This window comes from Oncorhynchus mykiss, chromosome 23 (genome assembly GCF_013265735.2).
Source record: "Oncorhynchus mykiss isolate Arlee chromosome 23, USDA_OmykA_1.1, whole genome shotgun sequence".
NCBI lineage: Eukaryota > Metazoa > Chordata > Actinopteri > Salmoniformes > Salmonidae > Oncorhynchus > Oncorhynchus mykiss.
The window spans coordinates 31,012,145-31,035,500 of record NC_048587.1 but is presented as its reverse complement, the minus strand read 5'-3'; the positions used below and the strand labels follow the sequence as shown (position 1 = coordinate 31,035,500).

Genomic DNA, 23,356 nt, shown 5'->3' with positions numbered 1-23,356 from the left:
GAGGTTGTAATACACCTGTGGGAAGAGGGGCATTCTTCTTACCAAACCACATGACCTTTGTTTTGGAGGTGTTCAGAACAAGGTTAAGGGTAGAGAAAGCTTGTTGGACTCTAAGAAAGCTTTGTTGTCGAGCATTTAACACAAAATCCGGGGAGAGGTCAGCTGAGTATAAAACTGTATCATCTTCATATAAATGGATGAGAGAGCTTGTTATTGATGTACATTGAGAAGAGCGTGGGGCCTAGGTTTGAGCCTTGGGGTACTCCCTTGGTGACAGGCAGTGACTGAGACAGCAGATTTTCTGACTTTATACACTGTACTTTTTGAGGTAGTTAGCAAACCAGGCCAAAGACCACTCAGAGACACCAATACTCCTTAGCCAGCCCACAAGAATGGAATGGTCTACCGTATCAGAAGCTTTGGCCAAGTCAATAAAAATAGCAGCACAATATTGCTAAGAATCAAGGGCAATGGTGACATCATTGAAGACCATAAAGGTTGCATAACTTGAGCGGAAACCAGATTGCATTGCCGAGAGAATACAATAGACAATCAAGAAAGCCAGTCAGTTGATTAGTGACAAGTTTTTCCAACACTTTTGATAAACAGGGCAACATAGAAATAGGCCTATAACAGTTAGGATCGCTTGAGCTCCCCCTTTAAATAAAGGACGTACTGTGGCTGCCTTCCAATTAATGGGAACCTCCCTAGAAAGGAGAGACCAAGGTTGGCGATAGGCTTTACGATGATAGGGGCAGCAACCTTAAAGAAGAAAGGGTCTAAACCATCTGGCCCAGATGGTTTGTTGGGGTCAAGTTTAAGGAGCTCCTTTAGGACTTGGGACTCAGTGACTGCCTGCAGGGAGAAACTTTGTAGCGGGGCACGGGAAAAAGAGGAAGACGCATCAGGGATAGTCGCATTAGAAGGGGTGGGAGATGATGAAATGTTGGACGGGCAAGGAGGCATGGCTGAGTCAAATAGGAATCCTGATTTAAGGAAGTGGGGATTAAAGGGGCGGCAGGGTAGCCTAGTGGTTAGAGCGTTGGACTAGTAACCGAAAGGTTGCAAGTGCAAATCCCCGAGCTGACAAGGTACAAATCTGTCGTTCTGCCCCTGAACAGGTCACCCACTGTTCCTAGGCCGTCATTGAAAATAAGAATTTGTTCTTAACTGACTTGCCTAGTTAAATAAAGGTAAAAAATAAAATAAATAAAAAAGAGCTCAGCCGTGTGCTTCTTGTCAGTAACAACCACATCATCAACTTTAAGCGACATGGGCAGCTGTGAGGAGGAGGGTTTATTCTCCATGTCTTTAACCGTTTTCCAGCACTTCTTGGGGTTAGACCCACAGAGAGAGAACTGCTCCTTAAAGTAACTAACTTTGGCCTTCCGGATAGCCTGAGTGCACTTATTTTTCATTTGCCTGAACAAGAGCCAGTCAGTCTGAGTATGCATATGCCGAGCCTTTCACCAAATGCAATTCTTGTGGTGGAGTAACTCTGCAAGATCACGGTCGAACCAGGGACTGAACCTGTTTTTTATTCTCATTTTCTTTATGGGGGCTTGTTTGTTAACAATACCACTGAAAACATAAAAACGAAGGTCCAAGCGTCTTCGACAGAGGGGATCAAGCTGATTCTTTACCATTTTACAGAGGCCAGTTCATGAAGGAAGGCTTGTTTACCAAGCGTCTATGACAGATCTGGACAGGTCATTTCACTGAGCAGCCATTACGAACACAGCCTGTAAAACAGTGATCACTAAGGTCATTACATAAAACACCCAACTGATCACTATCAGGGTTATTTGTGAGGATAACATCGAGGAGAGTAGCCTTTTCTGGGTGTTTGGAGTCATACCTTGTGGGACTGGTAATAATCTGAGAAAGATTTAGGGAGTCCCTTTGCTTTAGGACTTGGTCAGGTGGTTTAAGCATTTCCCAGTTTAGGTCACCTAGCAGGACAAATTCAGACTTAGTGTAAGGGGCTAGGAGAGAGTTTAGGGCAGGTAGGGTACATGCCGGTGCTGATGGAGGACGATAGCACCCAGCAACAGTCAACAAAGAGCTATTTGAAAGTTTAATGCTTAAAACCAGCAAATCAAATTGTTTGGGGACAGACTTTGTGGAGACAACCGAGCACTGAAGGTGATCCTTGGTAAAGATTGCCACTCCCCCACCTTTGGAAGATCTGTCTTGCCGAAAAAGGTTATAATCAGAAAGGTTAACATCAGTATTCAAAACACTCTTCCTTAACCACGTCTCAGTAATGACCAACACATCTGGATTGGAGCTGTGAACCCACACTTTCAATTGATCCAAGCTTCTAGTGTTAACATGCAGAAAACCCAGGCTTTTACGAGAGCAGAAATCAGTGAAGCAGATATCGGAGCACAAGTCAGAATTGGGGCTAGCAACAGTAGATGGGCCAGGGTGTTCATACACATTTCCAGATATCATCAACAGTAATACAATCAAGGCACAGCATAGGACAGGGAGAGCTCATAGGACAGGGAGAGCTCATAGGACAGAGAGAGCTCTGCAGTGCTGATTTATGACATCTGAATGTGCATCAGATGGCAACAAGATCATATTGTTCAGCAATTTCATCAGGTAACATGAATACAAATCTGGTGAGAGGTGGTTAGACTAGGATGGGAGGCCAAAAGTCTGTGTAACCAATAGAGAGTCAGAGTCCCGAGTGTGGAAACAAACATAGTCTGTGGTTGGGTAAAGAAAGTTTGTAGTCAACAAAGTATGCAGGAGTCATGAGGCAAATAGAAAAATGCACAATAAAAAAATAAAATATATAACGACTTGGGGCTAGCCATTTTAAGTTCAGAGTCACTCGCCCCAACAGTGCGTGTGTGCTGGAGGCGAGCGAAAGCTCGGTAGAGAGGGTTGAGTGTGGTGGACGTACCTGTACCAGACAGGGGGAGACAGGCCAGGGCAGATGGTGAACAGAGAGGGGTTGAGTGTGGTGGAGGTACCTGTACCAGACAGGGGGAGACAGGCCAGGGCAGACAGTGAACAGAGAGGGGTGAGTGTGGTGGAGGTACCTGTACCAGACCGAGGGAGACAGGCCAGGGCAGATGGTGAACAGAGAGGGGTGAGTGTGGTGGAGGTACCTGTACCAGACAGGGGGAGACAGGCCAGGGCAGATGGTGAACAGAGAGGGGTTGAGTGTGGTGGAGGTACCAGACAAGGGGAGACAGGCCAGGGCAGACGGTGAACAGAGAGGGGTGAGTGTGGTGGAGGTACCTGTACCAGACCGAGGGAGACAGGCCAGGGCAGACGGTGAACAGAGAGGGTTGAGTGTGGTGGAGGTACCTGTACCAGAGAGAGGGAGACAGGCCAGGGCAGACGGTGAACAGAGAGGGTTGAGTGTGGTGGAGGTACCTGTACCAGACAGGGGGAGACAGGCCAGGCCAGACGGTGAACAGAGAGGGGTGAGTGTGGTGGAGGTACCTGTACCAGACAGAGGGAGACAGGCCAGGGCAGACGGTGAACAGAGAGGGGTGAGTGTGGTGGAGGTACCTGTACCAGAGAGAGGGAGACAGGCCAGGCCAGACGGTGAACAGATCGCCAGGTGGAATCCAAGCAACAGTGCAGCAGGTAACAGGAGTAGGTGTCACACCACCTTGGGAGAAGCTTTTATTTCTGGAGGCAGATTTCTTGTAGAACATGCCAGTGAATGGTCTTTGAACAGCAGGAGGGGGCTTGTTGGGCCAAAAGCCCTTTTACGTCACACAATTAGTGCTAATTGAATTTGTATCTGGTCTGTCCTTTCAAGCCTGGGAGCTCAGTTCCAGGTTGGAATGGTGTCCTCAGGTCTCTGCTGTTTGTTGGCTAGAGCACCCTCTGTACAGCTTGGTACTGCTGGAGCTTGACATATTGTATGTCTCCCACGGGTATGTTATGTCACCATATACGACTCTTTTCCTCTCCCTTTGATTGTTGTGTAGGTAAATGGTACATTTCTGTATAATTTTACATCATGGTTTCATATTAGGTAAAAGTACAATGTCAGTAATTAACCTGAGGATAAGTTCACTTGCATAGCCAAACTATGAGCGAAATGTTAAGCCTGATATTAGGTTTTCTCTTTTCCTTTAATTAGGAAAATTGCAGCATAAGCTACACCGCACACATATGCCGTGTTGGCTCAAGGTTTATTATGCAGATAGTTTATTCATACTAGCGAGTGGCGCTGTAGCGAGCAGACAAACCACGTTATGTAACAGCCCATGCTTCTCACATACACCCCCCCATTATGTTATCTCTCCCTCGCCATGATGTGTGGAGGAGCCAGTTCTGTGTCTGTGAGATGCGTAGTGTGTGAGCGAGACAGAGTAAAACAGAGAGAGAAATGAAGCGGAACAGAGAGCACTTGGTAGAAATACAGTAGAGAATACTGATTGTATATTAGCAATTATAAACGGGGTGGTTTGAGCCCTGAATGCTGATTGGCTGACAGCCGTGGTATATCAAACCGTATACCACGGGTATGTCAAAACATTTATTTTTACTGCTCTAATTACGATGGTAACCAGTTTGTAATAGCAATAAGGCACCTCTGGGTTTTGTGGTATATGGCCAATATACCACAGATAAGGGCTGTGTCCAGTCACTGCGCGATGCGTCGTGCCCAAAAACAGCCCTTAGGCGTAGTATATTGGCCATATCCCACACCCCCTGTGCCTTATTGGTTAACTGTGTAATTAAAGATTGTGTACCCATGGTATCCTTTGTGTAACCCAGAACTAAAATGTGTGCATGTGAGAGAGGGAATGCATTTCCACTGTTTGTTCGATCTGCGAGAGAGAGAGACCGGAAACTCCTAGAGCACAAACGAGACGGAGAACTCTGGAACACATGCTAGGGGGTTGACCAGAGAGGGAGCTAGAGAGAGCATGCTATGACTGTCTCTCTCCTCTCTACTCCTCCTGGTGTGGTGTCCCTAGATGCTGGAGAGCCAGGTGGAGGTGCGTCAGAAGGAGGTGGAGGAGCTGCAGAGCCAGGCCCAGGTCCTCAGCCAGGAGGGGAAGGACACAGATGAGGTGGACGGCCAGCGCCGCATCGTGGAGAAGAAGTTCCAGCAGCTGCTAGACCCACTGAAGAAGAGGAAGGGAAACCTCATGGCCTCCCGCGAGATCCACCAGTTCAACAGAGACGTTGAGGACGAGATCGTAAGTACATTAAACCTTTAATCTAGCCTAGTCGTGTGTCTGTCTGTTTCTGTCTGTCTGATGCTGTGATCCATTTCTGTCGTGTGTGTGTCTGTCTGCCTGTGTCTGTCTGTATGTGTGTCTGCCTGTCTGTCTGCCTGTGTGTCTGTCTGTCTGTCTCAGTGTGGGCGTGCGCATGTGTGTTTCAGAGAACGAGTAAAAGAGATGACGTACTGTATGCCTACTTGTGCAAATGCTACAGTATGTTTGTGCTTGTGTGAAATCCCTGCCCTATGGTAGTGTGGAATAGCAGCAGAAGCTGAACAGCAGAGCAGTTCCCTTGTGTCTGAAGTGATTTAAGTGATAAAAATCACTATTTTGTGTTTTTTCCTCCTCTTTTGAGGGAAGACACCCACTAAGAGTAGCAGCAGGTGCATGCTTTCATAGCTGTGAGGGTTTGTTTATTATTGTAATGACTGTATTGACTCCTTTCATACAGGCAAGAAGGAGCAGGCCTCGTGTTTTGAAATGAATGGGTTGGGTCTCTGAATGGAACTAATGTGTCTCATCTGTGTATGTCATCAACTGCATTTAAAATGCTTACCAAAAAAAACGCTTTGCCCAAATCATGCTTTTCAAGTGGTTAGCTGTTAAGTTTAATTCCTGTCATTGCATTTGCTACATCAATGTATCAGTCTTCCGAACATTATTCCTGCCTATTTCTGTGTTTTCCTCTTAGCTCTGGGTTGAAGAGAGAATGCCACTGGCAACATCTACAGACCACGGAAACAACCTGCAAACAGTCCAGTTACTCATCAAGAAAAACCAGGTAAGAAACAAACTCCCATCAGTTTCAACCTTGAACAATATTTCCATCCATAGAATATTAGCTCTTAGCATTTACAGTACTACCATTAGAATCCAGTGACAGATCTATTTCTGTACCAGATAACCACTGTACTTTTAAAGCAGCTGACATCATTCTGACCTGCTGCCCTTTGACCTCTCCCCCACCAGACCCTGCAAAAGGAGATCCAGGGCCACCAGCCGCGCTGTGACGACATCTTTGAGCGGAGTCAGCAGGTGCTGAAGGATGACGACAACAGCCCCAGCGGCGAGGGGATCCGCCAGCGGCTGGCCGACCTGCGGCGCCTTTGGGCCCAGATCCTGGAGGAGACAGCCAAACGCCATGGACGCCTGGAGGAGGCCCACAAGGCCCAGCAGTACTACTTTGATGCTGCCGAGGCTGAGGCCTGGATGAGCGAGCAGGAGCTCTATATGATGTCAGAGGAGAAAGCCAAGGTGAGGGGTGCAGTGTGTCTGAAAGCCAAAATTGCTATTCATAAGCAATCAGAATGGGGGTTGAATGTGAAGTAGGATGGTGATTGGACCTGATAGGATGAGTAGCAAGCCGTTAGAGATACAAAGTGGCTTTTGGTTAGGACTGGTGGGTTGCACTCCAGTATTTTGTTGTGATGGATCATTAGTAGGGGTAAAGGAAATTGGGTTTGGTTACAGGGCAAGCTGCTTTTTTGTAACGGGGCAAAGTTGCTGGATAGGAGGGCTGGTTGATACTGTACCAGGGGTATTGCTGCACTTGGTAGAGTTAGATCTATGACCATTGCCCAGTAAGTTGTTGGTTTACCAGGCAGAAGTGGGTCATTGTCACAAGGAGAAATTAGGAAGTCAGTAGAGGGTGAAAGACAAGGGCAGTGACTTGGTCTAACAGGCTGAATCACAATTCTTCCCCTAGAGGGTACAGGAGCTAATTAAGACCTGCGATAGCTTTTTCAACCAAGCCCGCAAGGTTGCCGGCTCCAGAGCTGTCCCAATAAAATACAAAGTAGTTGAGAGGCGTACCTAATTATATGACACATGCGTTTGTTTGTGTCTGATTACAAGACTTGACACATAAAACAAACAAAATACCTCCCAAATTAAATGTTCAACTGTTACTGAGGGATTTGTTCATTTGAATTTCATGCTTGTTTTGTTATTTAAAAGTGGAACACGGGGCGGCAGGGTAGCCTAGTGGTTAGAGCGTTGGACTAGTAACCGGAAGGTTGCAAGTTCAAATCCCCGAGCTGACTAGGTACAAATCTGTACTAGGCCGTCATTGAAAATAAGAATTTGTTCTGAACTGACTTGCCTAGTTAAATAAAGGTAAAAAAAAAAAATACCAAAAATTGCATCATCCAAGTCAGGAGTGTGTCCCGAAGTTGATGGGTTAATTGATCACTTCGCCACTCTCTGGAGTTTTGTTAGCAACACGTGACAATGGAGGGACGTCTGAGCGAGTTGGTTAAGGGCGAGGGGATGATTTGAGATTCAGCGAGGGCTGTGTGGTATTGGATGTGAAAGGTGAGTAGACAGAGAGAAGTCTTCCAGGCCATCATTCCATTTGTCCTTGACTCCTCAACAGTCTCCTTCTACAGGACTGGATCTCTGTGAGACTAGTCTATTTCTAGTCAATACTGTGCCCTCTACACTGATTGTATGTGCCTGTTCATACTCACTGTCTGTACCTTGACTCTGTCACTCTCTCTGTGTAGGATGAGCAGAGCTCCGTGGCCATGCTGAAGAAGCACCAGATCCTGGAGCAGGCTGTGGAGGACTATGCTGAGACTGTCCACCAGCTCTCCAAGACCAGCAGGGGCCTGACGGCCGCCGGACACCCAGAAAGGTGAGGGGTCTCAGGGGCTTATCCTCAGGGTTAACAATCCCCTCCAGTGAAAATTGGAAGTTGAATCCATGGTCCTATTCACCAATTTCAGACTAAAGAACGTTAAAGGGATAGTTCATGATTTTGGCAATGAACTTGTGAATGCCATTTTTATGTCCAATGTGAAGGAAGTTAGAGGTGGTTTTGCTAGCCAATCCTAACTTGCTTTAGTGCAATGACTGAAAATTTACAGGAGCTGTTCCCATTGACTTCCAGTCATTGCGCTGATGCTAGTTAGCAATTGCGTTAACGTTAATTGGCAACGTCCTTCAAACTGTGCACTGAGACACAAAAATGGTACCCACGAGTTCATCTGACTCTAGGGAAGTAGATAAAGGGCTGCATTGCCAGAATTCCTAACTATCCCCTTAAGGGCTTAAACCCAGAGTGGTCAGTCAGTACCAGACAACTAACATTTAGATCAGTGTAAGGTTAAGCTCCACTCCTGCTGAGTTGAAGTAGGATTTAACCATGCAGAGGTTTAACACTTGACAGTGCAGCATCCCCGAAGATAGCGAGGATAGGATAATGTAGTTCCTATATCCTAACCCCCTCTCTCTCTGCCTCCTCCTCCCTCCTCCTGCTGTGTAGTGAACGGATCGGCATGCGTCAGTCCCAGGTGGATAAGCTGTACGCGGGGCTCAAGGACCTGTCGGAGGAGAGGAGGGGGAAGTTGGACGAGAGGTTCCGTCTTTTTCAGCTCAACAGGGAGGTGGATGATCTGGAGCAGTGGATCGCTGAAAGGGAGGTGGTGGCTGGGTCACATGAGCTGGGACAGGACTATGAACATGTCACGGTATGTAGTGCCAGCCTGCCACCCATGTTCCCCTGTTGCCAGAGTATCTTGTGGAATATGTCCATTCAGACTTTGCTGTGATAATCTCCCTCTACAGATGCTTCAGGAGCGTTTCCGTGAGTTTGCTCGCGACACAGGCAACATTGGTCAAGAGCGTGTGGACACTGTCAACCAGCTGGCGGACGAACTCATCAACTCGGGCCACGCCGACGCGGCTACCATCGCCGAGTGGAAGGACGGGCTGAATGAGGCGTGGGCCGACCTGCTGGAGCTGATTGACACACGCACGCAGATCCTGGCGGCGTCCTTCGAGCTGCACAAGTTCTACCACGACGCCAAGGAGATCCTCAACCGCATCCTGGACAAACACAAGAAGCTGCCTGAGGAGCTGGGCCGGGACCAGAACACAGTGGAGACCCTGCAGAGGATGCACACCACCTTCGAACACGACATCCAAGCCCTGGGGATACAGGTATGACAATGACACCAGAGAGACGTAGCCAGAAAGCCAAAATGCCTAAAACAGAGGTTGGACTACAGCCTTAACTAAATGTGCAGCTATAAGGTGAATCTCTCACAGATCATAGACAAGACTTCTCAACATTTGGTATCTGCCTACCCATATTTCTCCCTTTTCCTCCCCAGGTGAGGATGTTGCAGGAGGATGCTGTGCGCCTGCAGTCTGCCTATGCCGGAGACAAGGCTGATGACATCCAAAAGAGAGAGGGTGAGGTTTTGGAGGCCTGGAGAACACTGCTGGAGGCCTGTGACGGCCGCAGGGTCAGACTGCTCGACACCGGCGACAAGTTCCGTTTCTTCAGCATGGTCCGAGACCTCATGCTCTGGATGGAGGACGTCATCCGCCTCATCGAGGCTCAGGAGAAGCCCAGGTACCGTGAACCTGATGGGAAACAGTTTTGCCTCAGGCTGGTTCTTTTAATAGTTTGGCATTATTGCAGTACACATTTGTTTTCTCCTACCGACAAAAGCCAGAAAAGAAGGTGTCAGTAATCTCTGTAGTTTTCTGTAAGCAGCTTTTGGTCTGCAGCTTACGCTGTAATCACACTTTCTCAGGTCTGGATTTATGTATCTAATCCTCAATGTTCTGATTGTTGTTATTTACCAAGTTATCCTCACTAGCTCACCCCAAACAACCCTCTGTATGAATGCTGTAGCTCTGGCACTGTAGTGTAGCCCAGGTTTTCAACTGAAGCCTCAGCTGAATGTATTGCCACCCACGGATGGTTCTTTTTATAACCACTGAAGATGCAGCTGCAGAAAATGGTGAATACTCAATGTATCAATACTCAATTAATGTCCCAGGATGTCTTCTCCTCTCAGGGAGACAGCAGCACACCAAGCCCTTATCTGGCTCTGGTTTCAGCTGTAATTGTGATAATCACCAGGGTCGACAAGGCCTTCATTATCTGCGCCTCTCAGCTGAATCTCAGCCAGCAGCTTACCATGGAGACGGATGAAGAGGGAGAGAGGAAGAGGGAGGGGGAGAGAGATAGGAGGAGACAGAAATAGAAAAGATAAGAGACAGACAGACAGACATAAGGGGCTAATGATGATGAAAGGGGAAGTGGGAAAAAGATACTGGAGGAAAAGAAAGGGGGGAAGAAAGATGGATGGCTAATGGGGTGAAGGAGGAAAAAAGCGGGTGGGCGAGGGGAATTGAGAGAGAGACTTGGATTGTGTCAGCAATTGCATTGCTCTGTTTCCACTATCCGAGAGAATGGCACCCTATCCTGACTAGAGTAGACTAGTGTTTAGTTTGATAACAGCATGGTCCCAGGTACTCACCCTGGAACATCATTATGTTGAAGGCTGTAGTCCACTGAAATACGCTGGGTGTCAGCATCCTGTCTGGACTGTATGTACATGTGGTTTTAGAAAACATATGCTAGCATCGTAAGTAGCAACGTAAGCAGCATTTCTTGGGTAATTTAAACCCCAGGTAACCTAACCAAAGGACATTAGAACCTTGGTGTGTTCAGTGTGTGTAACTGGCTTATTGTTGTGTCTTCAAGGGACGTGTCGTCTGTGGAGCTCCTGATGAACAACCACCAGGGCATCAAGGCTGAGATCGACGCCCGTAACGACAGCTTTACCAACTGCATCGAGCTGGGCAAGTCCCTGTTGGCACGAAAACACTACGCATTAGAGGAGGTGAGAGGCCAACAATTTCATAACACCCTCACAGATTCGTACCTCCTTCTCTCCTCCGCTCTCTGTTTCTTTCTTCACCCCCATTCTCCTTCTTTCATTCTCCGGATGGAAATGTGGCTCCCTCTGGTTTTGTGTTGCGTCATTAAATGTATGGTGTTTTTAGACTCGTTTAACTTAATTTCCTTCCATTTTCAGATCAAAGAGAAGTTACTACAGTTGACGGACAAGAGGAAAGACATGATTGACAAGTGGGAGGACAGATGGGAGTGGCTTAGATTGGGTAATTCTATCAAATCGTTTTCAGTCCGTTGCACAGTATTAGCTAAGAGTAGTGCCTTGGGGCTCACCGAGCATTATCCCACAGTCCCTTGGTATTTCTAGAGGTATCACCGTTACTTTTTACTGCCGTGGTGTGTGACCAGCGGTGTTTCTGCCCAGTTCTGGAGGTGCACCAGTTTGGAAGGGACGCGGGTGTGGCCGAGTCGTGGCTGCTGGGACAGGAGCCGTACCTGTCCAGCAGGGAGATGGGTCAGAACGTGGATGAAGTGGAGAAACTCATCAAGAGACACGAGGCCTTTGAGAAGTCAGCTGCCACCTGGGAAGAGCGGTTCTCTGCGCTGGAACGGCTGACTACGGTGAGAGGACGGGGGGGTGTTCACAACTCACTGGGCTGTCAGTTAAACCATTCATCCAATAACTTAATCAATTTTGTTTTTAAATAGATTAGACATCCATCTGCAATGCTCTCATCACATTTGTCTGTCAGTCAAATCGTGACGTGAAGGTCCAATGCAACGAAGTACCTTGCTGTGATTGTTTTCAATTAAAATTGTTTAAAAAAAAAACTTTTTTTTAAAATAGCTTCTTAGCTAAATGCAATTTCTCAAGCAAGAATTTTGCTAGGACTGTCTGGGAGTGTTCTGAGAGAGGAGCCGAATGAGAAGGATGTGTAACCTGAACTAGCTGTTTGTCAGAGAGGAGGGCAAACTCTCTTTGTTATACGAATGTATACTGCTGGTGATGTCACCAGGCAATTAAAAAAATCCACCCAGCCAAACAAGCTGAAATTTCAGACGACCTTTTCAAACAGCTCTTACACTAAAAGGGAATTACCATCATTTTCACAATTTCACAGTATAATTCCAACCTCATAGTGCGGAAATATATATAAAACACAGAAATAATCATGTTTTTGACTGCACCTTTAATGAAATTACTTATGTTTAAATTTCAATTGAACAAATTCTGTTGGTCACTAATGATGTGTGTCTGTTCGTAATGCAGATGGAATTACTGGAAGTGAGAAGACAGCAAGAGGAGGAGGAGAGGAGGAGAAATCCCCCACCTGCAGAGACCCAGACGGACACTGCATCGCCACAGCAGAAGTACGATATGAGCCCGGAGCACCATACTGAAATAATGTGTTTGGTCTGTTTGTGTGTCTGCTCTGTGTCTATGTTTAGACTGAGCAGGCATGCTGTATTCTGGTGTTATGACTATACCAGTGTGTTTATAAAGACTTAAGTACGGTGTTTGAGGCTGACAGTTTTCTGTGTGTGTTTATAGATACTGCAGTACAGCGTTGGAGACTGACTGTTGTCTCTATACTGTACGCTATGACTGTCCCAGTGTGTTTATCCTGCACCATGTTTGAGACTTACTGTTGTGTCTCTGTGTGTTGTCCCTACAGGGAGGGTGAGCAAGTGTCTCTGAATGGACTGCCATCGGACCAGGACTCCCCTCGGGTTAGTTACCGCTCCCCAGCCTACCAAAAGTACTCCAGCTTTCAAACCCGCAGGACTGGGACTGGGCGAGAAAGGCGGGCGGGCTGGACCGTGACCCCCCAATGCCTCCCTTGCCCTTTGAACCCCCTGCCCCCACCACAGGGAGAGGACTGTACACCCCTCTACCCCTGACCCCCCCACCCCCCCCCCTCCCTCCGGTTCTGACAGTTAGTTAGTCACACTTATTCCTCATTTACCATTTAGCCGTATCCTAATTACATTACAGGAGACTATACTAATTCTACCTTGATTATTCCTTTTTATTTTTTATTTGCATAATGCATTTTAATGGAAATTAGCTTTGCTGATTGCAGTTTCATTTATTGTCGTTTTTATTCACCAAGTCTTATTTTATCACATGGATGTTGCAGGACTGAACATAGATGAACAGTAGCAGGGTACTAGATTTTTTTTTGGGGGGGGGCCAACCGTATAGTTATTTATGCTTTCATCTTTTTATCTTCATATTCCTTCAAACCGACTGGTACCTTTATTGATACTGATCGAACACTCCGCTGAGGACGGCTGATAAACGCTAGCTGCAGCTCACAGGAGGCTGGTGGCACCTTCATTTGGGAGAACGGGATCATGGTAATGACTGGAGCGGAATCAGTGGAATGGTATCAAATACATCAAACATATAGTTTCCAGGTGTTTGATGACATTCCATTTGCTCCGTTCTGGCCGTTATTATGAGCCGTTCTCCCCTCAGCAGCCTCCACTGCTGCAGCTAAATACTGTAGTATTTACTGATTAGATGTAAGCTGGGCCGAGATCAAATGAGAAAGTAGAAAGAAGATTAAACCGTTTTTGAGTTAGGCAACCCTATTTCAAAAGCAGTACAACATTTCCTAATTGAACATTTTGAGATTTGAGCAAAAGGTCCAAAAAATAATGTATTTAATTGTATTCACTGTAGATTGACATGATCTATTGACCTATTGACCCCAGAGAAAGGCATAATGGGACACAGAAGCACTACAGCACTACGTAGTCTAGAATGAGAATGAGCACAGCGTGTGGGTGTGTATATGCGTGTGTGTCCGTTGGAACAAAGAAGAACACTCCACTCGTATCTTTTCTTTATATACAACTTTTTTTCCCCCTCTACCGTCAGGTTTTAGTCTTTATTCCCTATTTTTCCTCTCTCCCTTCTCTCTTCTATCCCTGTTTTTCTTCTCTTCCGCCTCTCAGCCCAACACTCCTCTCCTCCTATCTCCATCCCTGATGATATTACTCTTTGTCTACGTTATTATTTACAAACTTACCATGTGGAACCTGAATAACTGACAGACAAAATACATGGCTTAATCGTTGCCTCAGTAATGCAGTTAAATCGTCTTCTTTAGTCTCAGGTTTCAAGTTGCCCCAGATCAAATCAACCAGGTCTCTTGCAAACTAGATTTTATCTCAATTACTTGCCTGAATAAATAAAGGTTAAATAAAATTCAAGAGAATAGGAAATCAAAAGTAGTAAGTAGCTATCTGCCCCAGATATCCATCCATTTACATGACCTGCACATCCATACCACACGTTATACCACTGTCAGACAGTACCATCTCAAATACCATTTCACTATGTATGATTCATTTCACTATGCTTCACCGTCGTAATTCTGTTTGTAGGGTTGTTCAGGTCGTGGTGTGTGCGTGTGTGTGTGTGTGTAGAGGGGTGTAAGCACATTCCAATTTATTCCGGTCATTGGGTTTCAGTAGTTATATGATACCTACCTTCTTGTTCTCATATCATTCTTCATGTTAGCTCTGTGCATCAGATCTTCATTTTATTCCTGGTCATGTTGCACGTTGAATCATTTCAGCATCCTCAACCCACTAACGCACATTCCCCAATAAAACATTGTTAGAGTCCATCACTCCCCATGTATGTCCGATTTTTGTTGTCCTTGTGCCGCCTACAAAATAACACTGTTTTTGTCCTCATGTCTTATGTTGGGTATATTGTTTTGCATGTCATTAACATGTTGGTAATCACCTTTCACTTTCAGTGCCCACTGTTTTTGTGTTTTTCTCTGTGTGTATTTTCTATGTTTTCATCCTGGGGTGGTTTTACACACATTGATGTACAATACTTTTTCAAAGATTTTTTTGGTAACACTTTACTTGACACCCAGCGTCATAACACGCAGTCATAATCATGTCATAATATGTCATAACAGCTGACATAACTTGTCATAAGTGTTATGACCATATTATGACAGGTTATGACAAGTTATGTCAGCTGTGGTTATGGTTATGACCATGTCATAACATGTTATGACACTGGGTGTCAAGTAAAGTGTAATTGATTTTTCATACCCTTTTTTAAATTGAATTGTCTTGTAGATATCATTTATCCAGTAGACTTCTGACAATAAATCTCCAGTATTTTGCTTTAGTGTAAAAAGGTACCCATCAAAACTGAGAGATCAATGTTTGAGCAATTCTAAGTTTAGTGTTTTTAGTAACTACAGTTACTGCTATCAAAGTGATCCTCCTTCACAGTAATCAAACTTTGAGATGATCAGACTTCTTTCCGTATTTATGTGGAGGTAACTGGGTTCATATTATAAGCTTGGAGAGTATATTTGAGATAGAATGTGGGTGCAGATGTGACCATTGATAATATGATTACCTATATGAGTGTTAGCCCAAGCAAAAACTATTTTAGCTTTTACCCTGAACATTTAACAAAGAGGTGGTGAGAAATATCAGTCCCATGTTGCACCAATCGAACGGTGCAAAACCTGGCAGCGATGCAGTCCTTCGTGTCCAGTATTGGTGGTCCAGCCGATGGCAGGATCTCTGTATAAGCATCCAGGATTTGTCCATCGCCTGGCAAGCTCTCAGTAAAAGTGTCCACGATTGGTCCAGCCTTGAAGAGCTCAGTAATGGGTAATAAGTGACAAATTGGAGTGGGTGTGTTGTGATAAAATCTTTTAACTGGCCAATTTTGCATTCCCCTTCACTTTACAATAATGATACCGTAAAATGAATAATGAGTTCAAGCAATTGTGTTAATTGTTTGGGATTTTATTTTGGACTTTCTCTCCCTTTCGCTGGCTTTCTCTTTCTCTCCAACAATATTTTGTGTGGGTGTGGCAATGTGGTGTGCATGTCTTAACCCCTGATCTGTGCATGTCTTTGAAATGATCTCTCTCGCTGTCTCGGCTGGACTCCGGTCCCATTTTAACCAATCCCATAAACCAAAGCTCTTCTGTAGGTCCCAGTTTTTCTCAGAATCTATATAAATTGATTTTTACTGCATCTGCAATGTCTCTGCCTAACCGTGCTTAGATGGGTCGGAATCTGAGTTAGTCAAACAGTGAGTTAGTATAAGTGAGAGTGAATCGGACTGTGAGTTAGTGTAAGTGAGTCATTTTAGAGGCTGTTCGTCTCAAGATTCGGATGGAGTCAGAGAGGTTCATGATGAATCAGTCGGATTGAGTCGTTTGATCAGAGTCAAGTTAGTGTAGAAAATGTGTAAAAATCAACTGTCCCAAGTAGATGGCACTCAATGTTGGAGAGATGGAGTGAGAGGGTTAGATATAGGAGTCAGAAAGAGACTGAGATGGAGTTAAACACTTGATAAGTTTCACTCCAGGCACTGAACCTTAAGACCTGAGACACTGTGGGTGACACAGAGAATGAGACATGATGTAAGAATAGCACAAACACTCAGTTCTGGGGTTCAGTGTCTGCCGTTCATCTTATGATGAAGCTGGGCTATAATTGTGAAATTGAGGCACGATTAAAATTTAAGGCTGGTGTAATGGCATTGTTTTGATTTATACAAATACCTACCCAGAGGCTATTTTACTCATCAAATGGAAATTAGGAAACATATTGTGATGAAAATATTTTATTTTGTATAATTTACAGTAGAGTAGGCCTAGTCATATAGAATACCCCTTTCTACTTAACTTTACTTGTCTTAAAGCCATTGTGATATAATATAGCAATCAAAGGGAAAGTACTGAATGTTTCTACACAGCCTCTGATCCTGCTATGCATGAAGCCAACTCTCTGATTTCCAGCCCCACTGTGTGTTTTGTCTACCAAGCCCCAGCTTTCTCTAATACCAGTTTCTGTCTACCTCAGGACAATGGGGAGGGAAGTGACATTGTAAATGGGGTGGCGGAGCCCAGCCCAGGCGGGTCGCCCAGTGCAGCACACAAGGGCAAGCCCAGCCAGGCTGCCACACTCCCAGCCAAGTCCCTGGACTCAACCCCAGCCAACCAGATGGAAGGCCTCCTGCACCGCAAACATGAGTGGGAGGGTCACAACAAGAAGGCATCCAGCAGGTACACACACACACAATTCACATACACTCCCCTTAGTATTTATTTGGACAGCGAAGCTGAATCTTTTAATTTGCCTCAACTCCAGCATTTTAGTTTGATAGGCGACAATACAGAATGCCACCTTTTTTTTGAGGGTATTTTCATATCTGTTTCACGGTTTAGAAATGAAAGCACTTTATGTATCTAGTCCCCCCCCCCCCCCCCCCCCCCATTTGAAGGTAATACATAGTCAAATTCACTTATAGTGTATTAAATGTAGTCAAAAGTTTAGTATTTCGTCCCATATTCCTAGCACACATTGAGCTCGTGACTCTACAAACTTGTTGGATGCATTTGCAGTTTGTTTTGGTTATGTTTCGGCTGTTTTGCCCAATATAAATGAATGGTAAATAATGTATTATGTCATTTTTGAGTTGCTTATTGTAAATAAGAATAGAATATGATTCTGAGCACTTCTACATTAATGTGGATGCTACCATGGGGGCATGATCTTTGCATCTAACTTTCTCACTCATCATTATTCACAAATCATTCATGATTATCCATAATCCATTGTAGCATCCACATTAATGTAGAAGTGTTCAGAAACAAATTATTTTCTTATTTACAATAACATTTGTAATACATTATTTACCATTCATTTCTATTGGGCACGACATAATCGTAAACACAACCAAAACAAACTGCAAATGCATCCAACAAGTTTGTAGAGTCACGAGCTTGATGTCATTGTCTGCTAGGAATATGGGAATAAATTCTAAGTGCATTTGTCCAAATACTTATGCACCTTCAAATGAGGGAACTAGATACATAAAGCGCTTTAATTTCTAAACGGATATGAAAACTCCCTTACATAAAAGGTGACATTGTGTACTGTCGCCTCATAATTTTTTTTATCTCAAATCCAAAACGCTGGAGTATAGAGCCAAATTAACAGTTTTAGCTACACTGTCCAAATAAAAACATAGGGGAGTTAACATGTATGCCTACTGGACATATTCATTCATGCCAAATACTTTCCCCTTACAATAATGCCAACATTTTATTTAGCTGAACAGACTCTGATAACTGTGTTTCCTATGGTTTCAGATCCTGGCACAATGTGTATTGTGTGATCAACAACTGGGAAATGGGCTTCTACAAAGACATTAAGAGTGCCAGCCAGGGCATCCCCTATCACAGCGAGATCCCCATCAGCCTGAAGGACGCTGCGTGTGAGATCGCCCTCGATTACAAGAAGAAGAAGCATGTGTTCAAACTGAAGTGAGCACTATTTGCTGTATAGCTCCCTATGTGTCTTGTATTATCAGAAGATGAGATCTTGCATACAGTACAGTAGTTAGCTTGACTTGTTACTCAAGTTTTTATTTTCCTTTTACAGAGCTACAGATGGGAATGAGTATCTCTTCCAAGCCAAAGATGACGTAAGCTTGATTCGCTTTTAATTTGTACATTGTGCATGAATGACAGACTATCTTCCTCCTGTGAATGTTGTGTATCCTTTGCTGTCTTTAGTCCCTGTCTCTTACGAGGATCACGTGGGTGTCTGAGTGTTGCTGTATTGATGTGATCTGTGTTGTGTGTCCTGATAAATCCTCATCTGGGCCGCAGGAGGAGATGAACTCGTGGATGGAGGCCATCTCCAGCGCTGCGTCCTCTGATAAGACCGAGATGACCCCCAGCAGCCATAGCACCCCCGCCTCCAGCCGAGCCCAGACCTTGCCCGCCTCTGTTGCCCTGGCAACCGAATCCAGCCCAGGCAAGCGCGAGAAAGACAAAGAAAAACGCTTCAGCCTTTTCAGCAAAAAGAAGTAGATCCTCCTCCCCAGCCCCTTCAATGCCATTCCTCTTCTCTCTTCTCTCCCCTGCTCCTGTTCCTCTTAAAGCGAGACTCCAGCATGCAAGCTCAGAGCCAAAACTCCACACTCTGTGCCTAACAATCCAACAGCCGGGCTCAGAGGTCAACCACAGTATTGGTGTTTTCTTTTTTTAAGATAAGGAACACAAAAAAAGACAAACAATTATGTTAAGGTAGATTTGATGCTTTGGGCAGCTGCCATTGTAAACCATCCAGAAGTCGCCGCTGAAACACAGGATAGGGTTTCTAGTTAAGATTTCTTTGTATTTTCTCTCTTTTCCTGCTTTCATCTCTGCTTTTCACTTGTTGCTTTTGTTGTTTTTTCCCAGTTCTTTTTGTAATTCTATGTAGTTTCTAGGGTCTGTCCTCAGTTTTGTGAGGCTATCATTGAAAGATGACTTTCATTCTTCTGCGGTTGAAAAGCAAAGTCAGCGGTGCTTTGAACTGTGTGTATAACTTGTGTATAACAAACTATTAAAAAAACGTTTCATTTCACTTACTAATAACAAGCCCTACAGCATTATAAGCTTCAATATAGTCTCACTTTTTTTTTCCAAAAACGTAGTATGACATTCATTTGAATGAAAAGATCATAATATTGTAAAATGTAATCCTATACCTACTCGGGCTCAAGTGATTACTAAAACCAGTCAGAATGTTGGATATCCATGAAGAACTACAACACAGATTAAGGTTTATTTCTGTCATTTTTCAAAACATTATTAAACATTGTTTTCCTATGTATTTGAGTTGCATTATAATGTATGTTTAAAATATATTTAGTACAAAGTATAAAAATTAGATGTACAAAACAATAAACACTTTAAGCATTGTTGTTAAGTAGAAAAGTCGATTCTAAGGCAAATACTGGAATAAGGTTGCTTGCTTGTTGGCTATAGCACCGCATATTATCATTTTGCTACATTCTCTAGCTATTTGATAAATAGTGTGCATTTCTCTGTCACTGTAACTATTGTAATGAAATATTTCTTCATATTGCACAATCAACAATGCCACGATGGGAGAAAGCTTGTTTGCCATAGCGACGCCTCTAGGTATGTAGTTTAATATGGACCATTGTCACAGGTAGATGGAACTGCACCCGTAGACTTTTGCCCTCTCTGTTAAATATGTGCAAATCCATTAAATTGCTTTTAAGATGATGTCTGTCTCTGTGTTTTCAGTGCTACAGCGTCACACCAAATCAGCAACAATTCCTCATCTCATTACTGCTTCTATACGATTGAATACATTTTCATGAAATCATGCCTCGTTCAGTGCAAGCACTATGTTCTCATTCATTACAACAACAAAAAAACACTACTACCAAGCAATTACAGAGCTATTACGATGTAACAATGAAATTAATGGCAGAATAAATCCTGTCTCCTCTGACTTCATTTAGGAAACACAGATTTTTGACTGCCCCTAAATGTGTGCACCATCTAGTGGCGTTATGGAGATTTTGCAGCCAGTGTTGAACATTTCTGCAGAACGCAGATCTCGTTCCCAGACACCTTAGGCCTGGGTAAGAGGCTAGCAGAAAACTAAACAATATATCACTGGAAAAATACAAATACGCCATTTTAATTTGTTCTAATATGAGACGAAAGAACACTATGGGCAACAGTTTGGTAAAATGGCTTAGCGTGCTGAGTTTGATTTTCGGGTATGTTAAAACTCAAAATGGCATAGATTATTGAGATTACAGGTGGCCTGTTAAATTGACCACTTCTATCCCCTCTAGAAACATCAGGATTTAGGTTGGTCCGTTTTGGGGGATATGGGTGAAGTTTGCCTCTAAACGAATGTGAGAATAACAAATTTGATCTTGCAGGACTATCTAGGGTAAGGCTTGAGAATCCTCTATGATGAAAACTGAGCGTGAAAGAATCGGACCATAGTTCTTAACCATTTTGCTTTAATTTAGAAATCCTTTCTTAGCAATGACCATGAATGAAAGGAGACCACAAAGAAGACTCAGTGTTGACAGATTATAATTTGGCTACTAAACATCAAAGTAACCCCGTTGGCAGAGTTTTCTATCACCTCTGAGTAATCTAACAGCCAACCTGAGGGGACAGGAGTATGGGATATATATAGATATATTTGTTTGTTTTTTAGATGATCAGATTAACTATGCTCCCGTATCTCTCGTATTGGGAGAGAGCAGAGACGTTCCGTCATCACTTCTATCACAAGAGGGCGCAAGAGTACCAGTAAACTGAGAACTCAGACTGCCCTTCACACAAGGACGTTATACACTGAGTGTACAAAATATTAGGAACTGCTCTTTCCACGACAGACTGGCCTGGTGAATCAAAGTGAAAGCTAAGATCCTTTATTAATGTCACCTGTTAAATCCACTTCAAACAGTGTAGAGAAAGGGGAGACCGGTTAAAGAATAAGTTTTACGCTTTGAGACAATTGAGACGTGGATTGTGTATGTATGCCATTCAGAGGGTGAATGGGCAAGACAAAAGATTGAAGTGGCTTTGAACATGGTATTGTAGTAGGTGCCAGGCGCACCGGTCAACAGTTTCCTGTGTGTATCGAGAGTGGTCCACCACCTAAAGGACTTCCAGCCAATTTGACACAACTGTGGGACGCAATGGAGTCATCATGGGCCAGCATCCCTGTGGAATGCTTTCAACACCTTGTAAAGTCCATGCCCGATGAATTGAGGCTGTTCTGAGGGCAAAATGGGGTGCAACTCAATATTATGGAGGTGTTCCTAATGTTTTGTACACTGTGTAGATAGGTCTGCTCTATCAACCCTGACAACCAGGTATCTCCTGTCAATCAAAAATCTTGCACTGCAATCAAATCAAATGTATTTGTCACATACACATCGTTAGCAGATCTGCTAACCCCAATATGTACATAAAGATATATGAATAAGTGATGGTACAGAACGGCATAGGCAAAATGCAGTAGATGGTATCGAGTACAGTATATACATATGAGATGAGTAATGTAGGGTATGTAAACAAAGTGGCATAGTTTAAAGTGGCTAGTGATACATGTATTACATAAAGATGCAGTAGATGATAGAGTACAGTATATGCATATACATATGAGATGAGTAATATAGGGTATGTAAACACATTAAGTAGCATTGTTTAAAGTGGCTAGTGATATATTTTACATCAATTTCCATCAATTCCCATTATTAAAGTGGCTGGAGTTGAGTCAGTGTGTTGGCAGCAGCCACTCAATGTTAGTGGTGGCTGTTTAACAGTCTGATGGCCTTGAGATAGAAGCTGTTTTTCAGTCTCTCGGTCCCTGCTTTGATGCACCTGTACTGACCTCGCCTTCTGGATGATAGCGGGGTGAACAGGCAGTGGCTCGGGTGGTTGTTGTCCTTGATGATCTTTATGGCCTTCCTGTGACATCGGGTGGTGTAGGTGTCCTGGAGGGCAGGTAGTTTGCCCCCGGTGATGCGTTGTGCAGACCTCACTACCCTCTGGAGAGCCTTACGGTTGTGGGCGGAGTAGTTGCCGTACCACATACAGCCTGGATGCTCTCGATTGTGCATCTGTAGAAGTTTGTGAGTGCTTTGGGTGACAAGCCAAATTTCTTCAGCCTCCTGAGGTTGAAGAGGCGCTGCTGCGCCTTCTTCACAACGCTGTCTGTGTGGGTGGACCAATTCAGTTTGTCCGTGATGTGTATGCCGAGGAACTTAAAACTTACTACCCTCTCCACTATTGTCCCATCGATGTGGATAGGGGGGTGCTCCCTCTGCTGTTTCCAGAAGTCCACAATCATCTCCTTTGTTTTGTTGACGTTGAGTGTGAGGTTATTTTCCTGACACCACACTCCGAGGGCCCTCACCTCCTCCCTGTAGGCCGTCTCGTCGTTGTTGGTAATCAAGCCTACCGCTGTGGTGTCGTCCGTAAACTTGATGATTGAGTTGGATGCGTGCATGGCCATGCAGTCGTGGGTGAACAGGGAGTACAGGAGAGGGCTCAGAACGCACCCTTGTGGGACCCCAGCGTTGAGGATCTGCGGGGTGGAGATGTTGTTACCTACCCTCACCACCTGGGGGCAGCTCGTCAGGAAGTCCAGTAGCCAGTTGCACAGGGCGGGGTCGAGACCCAAGAATACCCATTTGGATTCATGTGCTCAACAAATCAATACACTTTGAAACGAGTTATCCACTGCATCAATTCAAACAGTGACATGCAATTACTTTGTGCATCTGTACTATTTTTTTATTTTACTAGTCACAAGGAATATGAGGCAGGATTCAAGACAGTAGTCTTGTCTAATACTTAATTAGATGCTTGATTGCACACCAATAGTGCATGAAATAAACCACAAAAACAGAACATCTCTTATTCTTACAGACTCACCCAGCATGCCCTGGTTAGAGGAATGAGGGAGGGGATTATGTATTATAACAAAGTAACATTAGGCCATCAACCAAATTATAAACCATAAGGAAGTATAACACGTGCTTTGTCTCCCTCCCATTAGCATGACAACAGGAACAGTTGTCATCGTTAGATTAGGCTTCGCAGTGATATAGAAGCTTATTCTGATGCTAAGGTCAGGC

At 44.3% G+C, this 23,356-nt stretch overlaps 1 protein-coding gene across 3 annotated transcripts in view; it reads left to right on the top strand.

Moving 5' to 3' along the window:
* LOC110502571 (spectrin beta chain, non-erythrocytic 1) overlaps positions 1–19,961 on the top strand; it is a 124,993-nt gene extending 105,032 nt beyond the window's left edge. For 2 of the 3 annotated variants that reach the window (XM_036960164.1, XM_036960162.1), the window contains 16 exons: positions 4,962–5,186; positions 5,905–5,994; positions 6,183–6,467; positions 7,718–7,848; positions 8,479–8,683; positions 8,781–9,155; positions 9,329–9,573; positions 10,717–10,855; positions 11,051–11,135; positions 11,294–11,490; positions 12,140–12,240; positions 12,546–12,600; positions 16,738–16,940; positions 18,030–18,203; positions 18,322–18,364; positions 18,552–19,961. In XM_036960164.1, the coding sequence (XP_036816059.1) occupies positions 4,962–5,186; positions 5,905–5,994; positions 6,183–6,467; positions 7,718–7,848; positions 8,479–8,683; positions 8,781–9,155; positions 9,329–9,573; positions 10,717–10,855; positions 11,051–11,135; positions 11,294–11,490; positions 12,140–12,240; positions 12,546–12,600; positions 16,738–16,940; positions 18,030–18,203; positions 18,322–18,364; positions 18,552–18,755 (2,757 nt within the window). In that variant the 3' untranslated portion in view covers positions 18,756–19,961. The remainder of the gene's footprint in view (positions 1–4,961; positions 5,187–5,904; positions 5,995–6,182; positions 6,468–7,717; positions 7,849–8,478; positions 8,684–8,780; positions 9,156–9,328; positions 9,574–10,716; positions 10,856–11,050; positions 11,136–11,293; positions 11,491–12,139; positions 12,241–12,545; positions 12,601–16,737; positions 16,941–18,029; positions 18,204–18,321; positions 18,365–18,551) is intronic. The other variant, XM_036960165.1, reaches the window with a different exon arrangement.
* The last annotated feature ends 3,395 nt before the right edge of the window (positions 19,962–23,356 follow it).